General features: G+C 39.2%; 1 protein-coding gene across 2 annotated transcripts in view; it reads left to right on the forward strand.

Moving 5' to 3' along the window:
* Positions 1-1,212: 1,212 nt before the first annotated feature.
* Positions 1,213-16,999, forward strand: part of SP4 (Sp4 transcription factor) — a gene marked incomplete at its 3' end in the record, with an annotated part of 64,725 nt that continues 48,938 nt past the window's right edge. The window contains exons 1-2 of one of the 2 annotated variants that reach the window (XM_084230257.1): positions 1,213-1,326; positions 1,849-3,403. In XM_084230257.1, coding sequence (XP_084086383.1) covers positions 1,255-1,326; positions 1,849-3,403 — 1,627 coding nt within the window. In that variant the 5' untranslated portion in view covers positions 1,213-1,254. The remainder of the gene's footprint in view (positions 1,327-1,848; positions 3,404-16,999) is intronic. The other variant, XM_084230258.1, reaches the window with a different exon arrangement.

The following is a 16,999-nucleotide window of genomic DNA, read 5'->3' on the forward strand; positions in this document are numbered from 1 at the left end:
GGGCTCAGCCAATGGGAACCGAGCCAGGGAAAAAGGGCGCCCGGGTCCGGATGCGCCTCAGGAAAGCCATGCTCCCTGCGCGGGGGCAGCGGGCCGTTCGCCGGGCGCTGCGGGTCGTCGGGCGCTCCGCGCGCCCTCGCCCTCGCCCCTCTCTCTTCCCTGGAGAGACGGCCCTACTCATGTGTTGCGTGGTCGTTGCGAGGGCTGCTGCGGGGGGTCTTTGAGGGGAGGGCGCCGGGAAATGAGTAGGGGGCGGGATATCCTGAGACAACAAGTTTGGCTGTATGGAGGGCCTGCCGGCCGCGCGCTGAGCTAGGACGCCGCGAGAAAGCGCGCAGAGGAGCCGAGGAAGGAGAAGAAAAGCAGCGAAAGGAATAACCCGAGAAAGGGGGTGGAGAGGAGGCGGCCCCAGCGCCCCGGCCCCCGGCAGGTCGGCGGCCAATCCGCTGGGGGAAGGGGTGGAGAGTCGGCGGCTCCGGAGGAGAGAGGCCGAGGGGGGTGGGGAGTCGGCCGGGCTCGCGCCGCCCTGGCCCCGCCCCCGGCCCGCGCCGCCGCCCGCGCCGCGCGCCGCCGCTGTCAATCAAGGGCGAGTCAGCCGGGCTCGGGCGGAGAGAGGAGCTGCTACGCCACAGCCCAGCGGCGGCCATTCGCGGAAAAAGAGGCAGAGCCTGTGCCAGCTACTGCCTCCTCCGAGCCACCGCGGGCGGGCGGGACCGGCCTCTCCTCCCGCCTCGCCCCCACCCCCACCCACCTCTATCCCAGTGTCTCCGTCTGAGGGTTTGTCCTGTTAATGCGGGATGAGCGGTACGTATTCTCCACCCCCCTCGGTCTCCTCCGCCGCCTCCCGCCCGCCGCCCGCCCGGACCCCGCTCGGTTCTCCCCCTCCCCCGGGGCCGCCGAGATGCTTTAAGGGGAGGAGGAGGAGGAGGGAGGGAATCGAGGGAGGGAAGGAGGGCTGTGTTTTGTCTTAATGTCTGAGCGAGAACAACCTCCTTCTGGGTGTTGCTCTGGAGCCGATGGGTCGGGTTTCAAACCACGTTTTGTGCGATCCCCCTCCTCCCCGCCCTCCCTCTCCCCCACCCCTGCCGGCGTGCGTGGAGCTCGGGTTTATGGAGATGGATGTTCGGGGGGAGGGGGCGCGGGGAGGGGGCAGACGAATGCTAATAATCCTAATAACCTGTTGTCGGGGACGGGCGCGGGGGGCTTGTTGCAGATCAGAAGAAGGAGGAGGAGGAGGAGGCGGCGGCGGCGGCGATGGCTGCAGAAGGAGGGAAACCCTCTGAGCCCGAGAATAACAATAAAAAACCCAAAACCTCAGGCTCCCAGGTAAAAACAAACAGGAAAAAAATCCGTCACGAGACGTGAGGGGAGAGAGAGGGAGTGTGCCCTTTAAATGCCCCAAAGTGACGGCCAGAATAAAAACGTTTATCCACTCGAAAGCATCTTTCTGAGAGTGAGGAACTTAAATTGTAAATGCAAAAAGATCTCACGTGTGTGAGGGATACCGTTGCTTAAAATTACATCAGGCGCTCAGACGATTAAAAAAAATAATAATAACAACAATGGTGTGTATTTTCCCAAGGACATTTTGGGTTCAGGAAAATAACACTTTTAAGAAAGTTGGTTAGAAATTTCCTTTTATTTAAACTTTGTGTTACAGGGTCTGCTTCCTTACTCTTATGTCTTACTACTTTTGTTCATATTTCCTTTTGATTTCTGCACATCCTGAGTAAGTTCTGAAATGTAGAGCTGTCAAAATAAATAAATAACCCCCTCTCAACTACTGGCCTCCACTAAATCCGCCCACTTTTTTTTCCCTCCTCTCCTTTACCCACCCATTTTGGGTAGGACTCTCAGCCCTCTCCTCTGGCTTTACTGGCAGCTACTTGCAGCAAAATAGGGACTCCTGGTGAAAATCAAGCAACTGGACAACAACAAATTATTATAGATCCAAGCCAAGGATTGGTGCAACTTCAAAATCAACCACAACAGCTAGAACTGGTAACAACACAACTTGCTGGAAACGCTTGGCAACTTGTTGCCTCCACTCCTCCTGCTTCAAAAGAAAGTAACGTTTCTCAGCCAGCTTCTAGTTCGTCTAGTTCTTCCAACAGTAATAACGGGAGTGCATCTCCTACAAAAACTAAATCAGGTAATTCTTCCACCCCTGGTCAATTTCAAGTCATACAAGTACAAAATCCAAGTGGTAGTGTACAGTACCAAGTGATTCCACAGCTTCAGACAGTGGAAGGCCAGCAAATTCAAATCAATCCAACTAGTAGTTCATCTCTACAGGATTTGCAGGGTCAAATTCAACTCATTTCTGCAGGTAATAATCAAGCTATACTCACTGCTGCTAACAGGACAGCTTCTGGTAATATTCTTGCTCAAAACCTGGCAAATCAGACAGTTCCAGTCCAAATTAGACCTGGTGTTTCAATACCACTGCAATTACAGACCCTTCCTGGTACTCAGGCTCAAGTTGTAACAACTCTACCTATTAACATTGGAGGAGTGACTTTAGCTTTGCCAGTGATAAACAACGTGGCTGCTGGAGGAGGGACTGGACAGGCTGGCCAGCCTACAACAACTACTGATAGTGGGACTTCCAATGGGAGTCAGTTAGTTTCTACACCCACCACCACCACTGCTTCTGCCAGTACTATGCCGGAATCTCCCTCATCCTCCACTACGTGCACAACCACTGCTTCAACATCTCTGACGAGCAGTGACACGTTAGTGAGCTCAGCAGACACGGGCCAGTATGCAAGCACTTCAACCAGTAGTTCTGAAAGAACTATTGAAGAATCGCAAACACCTGCTGCTACTGAGTCTGAAGCCCAGAGTTCTAGTCAGCTTCAGCCCAATGGAATACAGAATGCACAGGAGCAATCAAATTCTCTTCAGCAGGTGCAAATTGTAGGCCAGCCTATCTTGCAACAGATCCAGATCCAACAGCCTCAGCAACAGATTATTCAGGCACTTCCACCACAGTCATTTCAACTCCAGTCAGGGCAGACAATTCAGGCCATCCAGCAGCAGCCTTTGCAGAATGTTCAACTTCAAGCAGTAAATCCGACTCAGGTGCTTATTAGGGCTCCAACTTTAACACCTTCAGGGCAAATCAGTTGGCAGACTGTACAGGTTCAGAATATTCAGAGTCTTTCAAATTTGCAAGTTCAGAATGCTGGGTTATCCCAACAGTTAACCATCACCCCAGTGTCTTCAAGTGGTGGCACAACTCTTGCTCAGATTGCTCCTGTGGCTGTTGCTGGTGCCCCAATAACTTTGAATACTGCCCAGCTTGCATCAGTGCCTAACCTTCAGACAGTGAGTGTTGCCAACCTGGGTGCTGCAGGTGTTCAAGTGCAAGGAGTTCCAGTTACAATCACTAGTGTTGCAGGTAAGTTCCTACAATCTTTCCTCTAAGAACCTTTGAAATAGTTTTGAATAATGATTGATTATTGTTTTGCTTTGCTGATTCTTACTAGGTTTAACCTAGACCTCAAAAGCAAACATGATCATTAGGAGTTTATACGGGAATAGTATGCTAAGTACCGTAACTCTGGAATGGTCAGGGTGAACCCTTCATGTTTGCGTGTTTCAGTATTGAGTTTTATGGTTTAAATTTGTTAAGACAGTTTTATATATAAAGTTGTTCTTTCATGAGCAAAATTCCTGATTAGAATCATAATTGTCTTGTAATTTAGAGGCCATGTTTGAATACTCTTGAACTCTTTAAAACTATAAAACGATGTTTGTATTTTTAAGGGACAGTAGGTTTAAAGCTTACTAAGTGTAGAATTGCAAGTTATTTGAAGGTTTTTTCCTTCTGTGTAATAAGGCTAGCTTTTTCTTAAATTCAGAGTTACTTCTCATTACTTCAGCTTCTTGTTGCCTATGCTTTTATGTTTTATTGCATTGGGTTGTTTTAAGCTAGATATTGATAAAGTGAAAACTTAACATTTTAAGTTGCGAATAATCACTTGATCAATTTTTACATCTTAAGTTGCTGTAACACAAGGATTGCTCAGGATTTTGACTTGACAGGATTTTGACTTAATAGTGCTTTATAAAATTAAGTAAATCTGGTGTTTTTTTAATGTCAAGGTGGTGAAAGCAATTAAAAATGAAGTTAGTAAAATGTCACTCATTTTACTTAATTGCATCAAGGTCATTTTAAAACCAATTAAAAGTTGTTGTTATAATATGCAGATAAATGGATGGTTCTGTGGCTCTGAAGTATTTGAAAAACTAGTCCTATAAAGTATTTTAACCTTTCTGCACCTGTCTTAATACCGTTTTTCTTCTAGTACTTTGATTAGTTTTCATTGGTTCTGATTGATGAAAATCTAGTGCTGGTTTTAGTGTCTTTGATACTTTCAGACCTCTTTGGATAAATATTTTTATTTTGACAGTCTGCAATGAATAAGCGTGTCATTAAAAATGACCTTTCTTGAAAAAGCGTTTAGAAAAATTATGGTAGTGTTCTTGTTTTACATTTAATACCTAAAATAGATGTATAGACTTAAAATTGGAAATGCCAAGTAGAGTCTTCTGATTCAGAACAGAGATTACATTTTTTACTCAGGTAAGCATTACCTCCAAACCAGTGCTGTCCAATAGAATCTCCTGTGATGATGGAAATACCCTGCATCCATTTTATCCAGTATGTTAACCACTAGCCACTTGGGACAGTTGAACACTTAAAATGTGGCTAGTGCAACTGAGGCACGAATTTTTAATTTGATTTGATTTTAATTTATTATTTTTAATCCCTTCCCTGATTTTGATTTAATTTAAATAGCCACATGGGACCAGTGGGTCCTGGGTCGACAACACAGTAGTAACCTAGTCAGAGAATATTCTAAGTGTGGGTTTTTTTTTTCCCCTCTAAAGCTGTTGCAGCACAATTTGTGTTTGTCAAGATTACATTCCTTAGCTTGCTTCTTTCCTAAATGTTGACCAATAACTTGAGTATTTCAGAAACGTGTCTGTTTTTGATGCGTGGAATGTTTGCACTGTGCAAGCGAAAGTTCTTTTACTTATATTTTGTCTTGCCTATTAAACATAAGTGAATTATGAGTAAGAAAATTAACCTATAATTTAGGTTCAAAATAGTCAATTTTGTTCTCTAATTGATGTCCATTACAATCCAGGGTTTTTTCCTTGCCCTCTTTGAGGGGAAGCCATTGTTACCAAGAGTTTGATCTTTTGAGAACTTAACGCAGATTCACATGAATGGTGGCTATTACAAATGTGTAAGCTCTAACTTCTGGAACAGTAGTTTTTGGGGGGTGTGGTCAAGATATTTGCCTGTCAAACAAATTAGGTGATCCTAAATATGGAAATTTCAGAACCAAGAGTCTAGTTTTCAGCAGTGATCCTGGAGGCAAAGGTGAAAAAGATGGGTGTCAGGTGTGCATTAGAGAATGGATTCAGTGGTAAATACTACTTAAACTTTTATTTCACCGGTACTGTCCAGCTATACCTGTTGAGCCCAATAGGAATCTTTAGTCCATTTTCAGGGATAGGTTTTTTTCTTAAGGAGTTCACGTGATCTGGGGGCACTTAATTGAGGAAATTTTAACTTTACAGTTGATTTTTCTTCCCTGAAAATGAAGATCTTAAATTGTGTTGATGTTTAAGAGTTTATTTTCTCATTAGGTACGCTCAGTAATTTTAAGATAACCATGTTACAAAGACCAGAAATACACCAATTTCTGCCAATAAGCACAGTTAATCTGGGCCCAGTTGTTTGTAGCGTTTACCCTGGTGTCTAGCGTGGTAGGTTCTTGACAGAAGTTTTCTAAATTAAATTGTAGAAGGTAATGTAGAAAATAATAATTTGGAATTGGGGACAATGCCCCAAGAGTAGTTTTAAGAGGCAAATGAAATAAATCTGTTTTCATTAATTTCTGGCGTTTTGCTTTTAAGACATTTAAGAGTATGATACCAGGTCTCTGGTATCCTCTGGAAGGGAAACAATGAGGAATAAGGACCTGTATGTCTCTTTTGTAAATGAACTCTGGAATTTCAGATCATTTACTTTGTGTCTTCATTTACTGTTCAGTACTTTTTTGCTTATTTTATATTGGTTCCTCCCTCCCCAAGAGAGTGGTATTTTTGAATTTATGGGACAAGCTTTGCTCTAAACATCATGACAGCTATATTACCAGGGTTTGAAAAAAAATTGCTAGTCAGCTTTGATAGAAAATAATGGCTAGCTGAAGAACATGGGTTGGGTGTGTGGTTAAAAGTTCTTCGCAGTCCATCCTCTGTTTACTCTTTAGGCTGTAGGGGAAGGATCTGATGATGTGGTTAAAAAAAAAAAAAAACAAGAAAAAAAAACCATACAAGGTAAATGAAATGAAACCAATTTTTGAACCTGGTATTCTTCATACTTGATTTTATTTGAAATGACAGTGTTAGTGACAATGTAGCGGGGACCTCGTTCCTTGGCAGTATATTCAGTGTGATATGGTTCTGTGCTTTGGTCTCAGAATCCTGAGTAACTAGCATTTAATTTCTTGAAATTGTAGTAGAATCTAAATACATGTATCACCTACATACATTTTGTTTCCTTTTTTGGGATTCAGAGTTTGACTTTGACTGAAGGAAAAGAATAAATCCTATTTTAAGTTGAGAGCAACTATGTAATTGTACTGCTGGTTTAAGAACATCCTTTGTCTTACTTTGTTTTTTCATCTATCATTTTAAAAAATGCTATCTTTTTGTTTTTTTCCTCACCTCTTTTGTTTTACTAAGTGAAAGATGTTTTGGAAACAAAGATGAGGAACATGGAAGATGATTTCCTGAAAAAGAACTACTTTTTTCCCCATGTTGTACTCTGATAGCTAAAGAGCCCTAGATAAAGGACTCTTCAGGGGTTAAAATCTCTCTCCTTAAAGAATTTAGAACTTACTGTAAGAACCATTGATACCTAAATCTATAATTAACTTACAGTGGCCAGCTATTTGATTTGGTTTTGGCCCTGCTCTTGTCACCATGTTGTTGAAAATGGGGACCCAACAAAATAATTGACATTTACATTTAATATTTTTTTAAGATTTATTTATACATACAAGAACTAGGGTGTAGGTCAGAGGTGTAGGGGTGAGAGGATTCACCGGAGACAGAGTGGGGAGCAGAACAGGCAGATTAACTGAAATACACTGTTGAGGGGAGCAGCAGATGAGACAAGAGAGGTCTGCTGCACCATGTGGGTCAGCTCCCTGTCTGGAGATCAAACTCATGTTGCAGTGGTTGCTGATAGCTTCATATGGGTGGCTTTAACTCCTGTGTCACTAGGGCGGCCTATTTACATTAATTTTAAAACCTAACTTAATCCACTGGAATTGTTCTCTTATACCAGACTTTTCCCCAGAACTTCTATAAGAAGAAAACTGATGAAGTTCAATACAAACATGTTTCCCTTTGCCATGTGTCTTCTGTTAATTTGTATTCTCCTATTAGGCACCTTATAATAACATGTCATACATATATATGTCACCTGTATACATGTTTATGTACAGCGCATGTACATGTGCTCCTGTGTGTAGTTTTTTCTTTTTTCGGAGCAGTTAAGCTTAATCATGTAATTTTGTTTCTCCAAAGTCATCTATTACTGTTTTAGATTGGAATTCATTATGAAGTCCTTAAAGCTTAGGCCCCATGCGAATAATTTATTTAGCCTCTGAACTACCAAATTGGTTTTACCCATTAGATGATAATATAGTATGGCCTTTAAGATCTGTTGGTGATGACTTAACAATATTGCCTATTTTTAAGTTTTTCATGGAAGATGAGAATGTACTCAATGTAAAGACCACATCACTTTTTAAAAGGGGCATTTTTGGAGAACAATTTCAGAATGGAGAAGAGGAGCAAGAGAAAATAGAATTTTAGTCATCTGCATTGCAAATCTGAGTAATACTCGAGGAATTTTGGAGCAGGCATGAAAGCAAGTTGAAGAGAAAAAAGAAAAGGAGGGAAGAGAGGAAAGGTGCTATGTATAGATTTTGTAGAAATAACAGATTTACAAAATGATAGAATTTTCATTTTGAAAGTACCTTCCAGATTATTGCTCACTAGTTGTGACCTTTTGGAATTGCTCCTGAAGTCTATTAATAAAGAATTTTTGTGTTTTAACTGTTATAAGTAAAAGCCAAAATATATAGCTCAGAGGTTCTGCTGTGATACACATTAAGTACTTGGGAACGACATAGTAAGAATCGACTGTGAAAGGGGAACCTGGCCTGGTATCAGACTGTACAGGTGTGCATGCTCTTCTATACTCTTGATCTAGGTGTGCGATAAGATTGGATGTTCATAATACTTGTCATTTTGCTGCCTGGTGAGAGAGCACATTGTGGCAAAGGAAACCTATCGAACCACAAATTGCTTATGTAAGTATGTGGTGAGATAAAGTCTTTAATGAAATTGTAGTTAACTAAGGTAACTTCAGGATAATTGAGCATCTCTTTCTCATTCTTGAGTGGTATTTTAGAAATGAAGAAACTAGAGCACAGAAAGGTTGAATGATTTTCTTGTGCTTTATGGTAAAGGATGAGGGTTAGTATTTTGACTTTTGCTCCAGTTGTGTGTCTACTGTATTTCTAGCTTTGTTATCTTTTACTAGCAAATATGCCGATGTAGCAATGGTGTAGGAACCAGACAAGGAGAATATCCAGGTTGACTTTGTCCTCTGCTAGATAAACTGTGCCTGTTTTCACTGGATATTCAGCCTCAGTAATAATACAGTATTAGTGAAAAGGCCTCCATGTTTTTGAAGATAATGGTGGAACTTCAGTGATACTATTTTGTCCTTTCTTGAAAGAGCAAATTCAAGACTAAAGAGATGAGTAAATTCTGTGTTTAGTGCTGTTGAAATATTGTCTCTTTTCCTAAACTATAGTTAGAAATGGTATTTTAAAAATGATACTTGTGAAGAAAGAAAACAAACATTTATTGTTTACCTATTGTATATTAGGTGATGCGCTTGGTATTTACATTATCTCAAATCCACACTATCTAAAATCCATGATATCCTTGTAAGGTTGACATTATGATTGTCAGTTTTACAGATAACCTCATTGAGTTTTAATTTCTTAAAAGAAAACCTGCCCTCCAGTAAGTGGCAGAGCCATGTTTTAAAGTCACTTTTGATTCCAAGACTTGTTCATGTGACACAAGGTAAAAGAATCAATCTACCAATAAAGGTGATTTTGAAAATTGAACTATTGACTATTTGGTTAAGATTTCTTCTAGTACTAACATCTGAGGTATTTGCAGACAATTATTACCAAAAATAAGAAAAGTGAGTAGAAAGTATTATGACTGCTTGGAGACATCTGTACCAGATTTTAAACAACTGTTTGTGGAAGATAGAAGGAGCGCAGAATTAAAAATGAAAGCAAAAATGAAAGCAAAAGGTAGCATGATGTTTTAAGGATTAAGTCGGGAAAGCAGAAACTCATAATAAATGTAGGCTTTTAAAATTATTTTAAACAACTGTAAAGCTTTAAATCAAGGCAAGAAGACACTTACTTGCCCAAGGTATGATGTAAATAGAACAGATAAAAAGAGAGATGGTTTAGTGCAAAGAGAACAGAGGAAAGGCACCTCCTTCTCTATCCTCCTTCTAACTAGCAAGGAAAATGCAATTCTAGCCGAAATGACTAGAGCCGTGACTCATTTTGAGATATTTGTTCAAGGAGATAAAGGACCTTTCCTTGCCTTTTGGAAGCCAGGATGATCCGCATGGATGCTCTCCTAGGATCAGTAGAAACTTGCCGATTTAGTTGTAGACCACTTATCAGTAATGTAAAAAGTATGCAACATGGAGCATGCACAAGAATTTTTCACTTTTTCAAAATTTCCTAAACTACAAATGAGCTTGATAACCATCCTTAACAAAGTCCTTGAATAAATTATTTGGTGATTGACCTTTGAGCATTTAAAGAAATAATGCAGGATCATTGGGTGGCAGTGTGGGTTCACTAAGACGCTAAGTTCTTTCTTTTTTGTGTTTCCAGATGAATATACAAAGGAAATAACATTCTCAGAACAATGTATCTTGATTTCAGGTTTGATAGTCACGATTTCTTTAACGACTCATACCTGGTTGCTCAATTATACGGAAAAATGTTGATTATCTTAATCGTTGATATAGTTCTGTTGGAGATTTTTTTTGAAATGCCAGACTGAATGATGGCATGTTTACTGACTTCAAAGATGAGATAAAGTTGGTGGAAAGCTTTGTTGCTAACACTGTGATAGGGGACAGAATTGAGATTCTCTGTGACCTTAGTAGGCTGGCAAGCTGAGCCAGAATTAGCAAGATGAATACAATAGGTCAGATGCTCTATTTAAAGGGGGACTGTGTTACAACAAGATGAAAGATCTGACTTGACAGCAGTATACATGTGGATATGATTTGGGGTTTATTGACTTAATAAGAAATAAGTAAAGCTTTCCTTGTACTTTATGCTCGTCAGACCATTTCTGCAATATTGTGTGCAGTACTAGGTGACACATTTTAAATGGGACATTGACACACTGGCAAGCATATCAAGAAGGATTCCCAAGATCAGAAATGAGGAAAACATTTCATTCTAGCAGTAATTGAAGAGTGTGGATTTTTATTGTTAAAGAAGGTAAAACTGTGTTATCTTCAGCTATATGAATGGCTTTTTTTTAATTGAAATAGTTTTGTTTGACCTAGGTGGGGTGGGAAGGAATGGATTATGTATTTTGTGTGTACACTTGGGCTAGAGCTATAAATAATGAGATGATTTGTTTCATAAGGTAGTGATCTTCCCATCATTACAGGCTGGATGTCCATCAATCAGAAATGAAGAATGGCAACATTTTTTCTGTTGTATAGAAAGTTTGAGAGCCTTCTCTAATTCTGAATTTTTACATTGTTATCAGTATTTGAGTACATGACATTGTGTCAGTATTTGAGTATATTACATTGTAAGCAGTATTTGAGCACATGGTCTTATTCTAGGTACTTCCTTCAGACATATTGGGAGTTACTATACATCTTAAACTTAGATGATTGACTGTGGAGAGGGGGCTTGAAAGTAATAATTGTCCTCTTTTTAAAATACAGAAGCAGTAAAATTAGGTGAATTCTATTAAACAATTCTATTAAACAATTCTTTTAACACGTTAATTCATAAATGAATAGATTTCTAGTCTTCCTTATTAGATTTGCTGTGTTCTTAGATGCTATTCCTGTGTGTCATCTGGGCTTTAGTATTTTAGACAGACACGTCAGTGCCCAGCATTGATTGTAGTTGAGATAGTTTATCTCAGTAGCTCTTTAACCACAGTCATATTTCTGATACTTTTACTTTAGTATGAGCAATAATTTGTTTTTCTTGAATGGAATTGGACAGCAACTGGAAAATTAATGGAGTATAGTTTTGGGAAACACAGGTTCAAATTTTTTAAGTTACCTTCTGTGGTTAGCACACCAGTATGTCTTTCTTTTTGACTGCATCTCTAGAACATAGGTGTTTCTTTTTTAAAATTGAAATCTTAAACTATTTTGAATGGAGAAAGTGATAATTCACATATATGAAGATCATTTTCCTTGAGTATGGTAATAAAGTTAGGGATAGAAATTATCTATACTTGATCAGAGGTGTAGTTCAAGTAGTAATAAGTTTTTTATTACTACAGACCTATGTACTGAGAGACTTCCTAGAGCACTGGTATTTTGTGTCTTTTAGGTGATCATTAATCATGTGCAGCCACAACAGACAAAGGAAAAGCACAGGAAGAAAAAAGTTTATTATAGTCACTAGTCCTAGAGAGACAGTCACTGCACATCTGAGAGTGTCACATTTGAGAGAGCACCAAGGGAGTGGGCTCATCCATAAAATTGGGGAGCAGAAAGGTAAATACCCATGGACCAATTGCCTTTATGGGGGTCAGGCTGGGGTACACAGGGGAAGGCGAGAGGGGATTTTAGTACTGTGTTTAAATGTTAATGGGTCATAGTCAGGGGACAGCAGGGTGGGAAACACCTGATAGGAGCCACCCGTGACATCACAGTTGGTGCATCTGATTGCCTGGGTGGGGTGCTCACAGCCTGCTTGTGGTGAAGTTGATGGCGGTGTGAGAAAATAACATTTTAAAATTGTACTACAACAGGACTGACAATTAGAACTCAGTATTTTTGCTCAGGCGATGCTTCCCATTAGCTTTTCCACCTGGAGTAAACATGTAATTGGAGCTTCATTCCTTTTTTAAGTTGTCAGATAGTGGTCTTAATTCCTTACCTCTTTAGCTCCTAGAGTTGCAAAGGTCAGATGAGATACATAGAAAAAGACTTTAAATGCTATAGACACCCATGAGAAGAATGTGAAGTAGAGTAGGAGAAATGAGTAGTGTTAGATACGAATATTAGCTTAAGTTAAATATTTTAGTAAACAAGAGAAATCTGTATAAAAATAATAGTAGAAAGCTATGGTGATGTGCAGCCAAGGCTATGAGAAGTATATCTACAGGTGGAAAGGAAGCGTTGCATTTCAGTGCAGTAAGAAACGTCTGCTTTGTGTTCAGTCTCTGAAAGTATTCTCACCTGTCTTTTTTTTTTTTTAAAGATTTATTGATTGATTGATTGATTGATTTATACATACATACATACAAGCACTGGGTACAGTCAGAAGCGCGGGAGGGTGAGAGAATTCACCAGAGCCAGAGCGGGGAGCAGAGCAGGCAGAAGGACCGAAGTACACTGCTGAGGGGAGCAGCGGGCGGCAGGAGAGGTCTGCGCGCCATGTGGGACCTCCTCTGGTGGCCGGGAAGCAGCTGGGGATCGAACTGGCGCAGCAGAGGTTGCGGGCAGCTTCGCAACCCAGCGCTCAACCGCTGCGCCACCGGGGAGGCCCATTTCTCACCTGTCTTTAAGGGAATACTTATGTTGGGAAAATACATACATGAAACAATTATATGGCAGTTGCAATTGCATATGAGAGTTTTTACTTTAAGTACTAAGTACTGGCTTTGTAAGTCTGGAAAATGAGTATGAGAGCTCAGAGACAAGTGAGATCAGTGGACTGGAGTAAACAGGAAGACTTTCTATGGTAGAGATGGCTTGACACAGTCCTGAACATGGATATTGGCGACTTTGAGAGTAGAATAGTGAAGAGAAAGAATGTTTTGACCTCAGCAGCTAAGCTTGGAATGAGTTTAACAGAGACCAGGGGTTGGAAAAGCATGAAGCCCTCACATGGAAGTTTGCAGCGAACACAGGGAATGGTGTGTGTGCTCTTGTCTCTACTCTGTGGCGGTACCGCGCTCTCCCTGAGTAGCTCAGTGTGTGCCAAGTGAACAGACTGCCACCCCTGTTTCAGCCAGAGAAGTTGTGTTCATTGGGCTGTTTCCTAACATTTTGTTTGAAGAAGAGATTCTGCCAAAATAATGAAAAAAGTAAGTTTGAAAAACATGAATCTAGTGTATGGAAAGGATTGAATAGAAATATTTGTGATGCAAATGATAGAGTGTTTATAGGTAAAAATGGAAAAGTTAGAAATTTAAGGAGTTCAGTAAAAAGGGTGTTGTTCTTATAGTTATTTAGTCATGAATTCACAGTGGTCTCTGGAAAGGCCATAGAAGTGAAGTTAATACACAAAACAGGTTGTTGAATTTCTCTTTAGCATACAGAATGGCAACATGAAAGAAACGGTAAGGAATTGGGCAAAAACAATCAATGTTACTTACTCTTTTCCGCTACGCTACCTGTCAAGCACAGTAATAGATGTTGTGGAACTAAAGATGGGTGAGACATGTTTGCTGCACTCACAGAATATATTATCTGTTGTGGGAAATATGCTATATTTCTTTGCTATTAAGGCTTTTTCCTTTTTGGACATTTTAACATCTTTGACATTGAAATGTACCTTACAAATCAGAAGCATATAAATTTATTTTTTCTTATGATCATTTGCATCTTGGTCTTAGTGGAATATGATATATGGTGAATTAAATTACAATATGGCATTTGGTTAATTTATAAAGGCTATGAATGAGGTGTTACAGAAGACCAGAGGAAAGAAAAACTAGTTCTGTTTATAGGGTCTCTGGATGTTTTCATGAGAGCTGGGCCTTCAAGGATGACTAAAAGATGAGGAAGAAGTTAGTTATATTGGATTTTTACCTGCAGTTTAGAAATACAATTAAGGATTGTTCCATAAGTATTGCAGTATTGTGGCTTGAATCAAGGAGTGTTTGCTTACATTAAAGTTGTAAATATTCTGTAGGCAGGGGCAGTGTCACTTAAAAAATCCTCACACCTTGATGAGCATTGCTCAGTGTATATTGATATAATCCTGATATCGAACTGGGAGTTACTGAACTTAGAGAAAAGAAATAGGTGGAGAACTTTGATTTCATAGGAGATTGGGTTGGATAGATCCTTGGACTAGATCAAAGATGCACAATTTGAAAACAAATGAGAGAATTTATGATTATAATAGGAAGAGTGATTGGTAAAATGAAATAGTGGGAACTTAATCTGATCGTTTAATATTTTGATAGTTGCAGGTGGGAATCTTAGCAGTGCGGGGAGTTTTGAGGAGAAATTGAACATACTTAAAATTTTCTGCTTGTTCCTCTCTCTCCGAAGTTTTTAATGTAGTCACCTCATAATGTGGCCTCTCAGAGAAGGGTTTCATATAGTTCTGTAAATAATGAGTCAAGTTACCATAGCTTTTTGTTCACAGAAGCGGAGCTGCTTTTGCACAGGAGTATAGGAACCAGATAGTGATCTGTGCTGTGGTAAGTGGGTACCTGTGCCTGTTGTGGGATTGGGGGAGGGAGTGGAGAATCCTTTTTCATTCTAGGTGAGGGTGTCTAGGGAGTTGAGGCAGAAGAGGTAAGAGGAAGAGATTAGATGCTATGATGGTGATTACAAACTGTTTTGTAACTAACTTACATAGGAGAAATAATTATACTTAAAGTGGTTTTTAAATCCTGCTAGTTTTTCCATATATTTGAATCTGCATAGGAACTGATTTGAGATTGGTATTTCATATGCCGTTAGACAGGTATTTGTCATGAGTACTGCAGTCAATGATGATATGCTTGTTGAAACAGCAGTTGAGTACTTGTGACTTTACTAATAATAAAGTTAAGGGCTATTTATTTTTATTTCGTGAATTTCCCTAACCTTTCGTCCTCATTGGTAGAATGTCAGTACCTATATTGATTTTAATGATAGGGCTGGTTAGTGGTTTCAGTAACCTCTTGATAGATTTTCATCCATTTCTTGGACTCCCTGCTGGCAAACAGAATCCATAAATTCAGTCAGCAAAGAGGTACTCAGCATCTGTATTGTGAAGCTTGATGTGCTCCTTGTAAGGTTGAATAACATGGTATCAGTTCCCATTTCCATTGTGTTCTAATAGAGAAATAAATCATTCACTTCACTTTTATGAATGAAGCAAGACATAAAGGGATCTTCATTAACTGTTATATTTGTTTTATATTTTGGCCCACCTTTACTGCATGTTTATAGAATGCCAGATACTGTGTGCAGCAACTTGATATAACTCATTTAGACTTTAGAACACACTATAAAGTTACCTGCTTATTGTCATGTGCAGAATTTAAGGTGTCCAATCATTAAGTAACTTGCATAAGGCTACATAGTAAGTTATAGAGCATAATCCATATGTATTCTGGATCTGGGACCTCATACCTAAGCCATTACCACTTTCTCTTGCTGTGTACTTCCTATGTATTACAGTGTGTCTCTCCTGTAATTATTTGTAAAATTCAGTTTGTCTCTTAAGCACTTTATATATATTAACTCATTTAATTTTTTGCAGTCCTATAGGAAGGTAATAATGGTGACCTCAGTTTATAGGACAGGAAATTAAAGCTGTCAGAGGTAAAATTACATCTAGGCCAAAGTAATAACCAGTCTGTTAGGCAGCTAGTAAGTGAAAATACCTCATAAGACTGGTCTAGCGGAATAGGACCATCACCTGCCTTTACTGTTAAGCAATACTATTTTAAGTATGTTATTATAAAAACTGCAGTCTAGTCAATAAAGAACTGAGTCTTTCATCTCACACTGAGTACTCTTTGTTTCCCTTTTGGAGCAAGGGCCATATATGCCACAAAGACAAGTAAAATTTAAGAAGTATTGCTTTGTAGTATTCTGTGTTGATTAGAAGTTTGAGGCCAGTAAGATGATTTCCCTTACTAATTATATGTGTGCCACAAACCAAATTTGACTGGAGTCCCATATTCTATTTTTATTACTATTTGTGAAAAATAATAAAATGATTGTTTACTGACATTCATATTAAGTAGTAATAATTATGATTAGCATAGTAATAATCAGTATTTATATTGTATGTCATGAATTCATATTCTTAATAAAAATTAATAGAATTATGAAGTGATGAATAGTATACTTTATGAGACATGTATTTCATGACTTGCTTCTTGATTAGGATGTGACATGTCAGCAGAATTGAATTTATGTTCTTTTTCTGAAGAAAATATTGAATGATTTTAAGAAAATCCAAAGAATTGCATGCATGGAATTTGAGTTTTTCAGATAATCCAGCATATAATTTTTATGTAGCATTGGCACAATTGACAAGGATGGTGCTCAACTTTATTGTTGCTTAGTGAATAAATATTAAGATATTTGAGTACCACTGTATATTAGACATTGTTCTAGGTACTGGGGAAACAAGCATATGCTCTCCTGTACTTTGTTCTATGGGAGTTTGGTTTTATCTCATCTTAGGTACTACTATTTTTAATAGATGAGAAAAAGTGTTCAGAAAGGTTTAACAATTCGCCCAGTGTTACAAAATAATATAAGGGGAAATTGGGAAAAGAACCCATATTCCATATGGCTTCAAAACTCTTACAGTTGTTTCATTATAAATCCTTGGTGTCAAGTAAATTAGCTTCCATGAAAAGTTTTAAAAGTTCTTTTTCTCATTTATTTTAGTAACAA

This window comes from Talpa europaea (assembly GCF_964194135.1).
Source record: "Talpa europaea genome assembly, chromosome: 3".
In the NCBI taxonomy this organism is placed as follows: domain Eukaryota; kingdom Metazoa; phylum Chordata; class Mammalia; order Eulipotyphla; family Talpidae; genus Talpa; species Talpa europaea.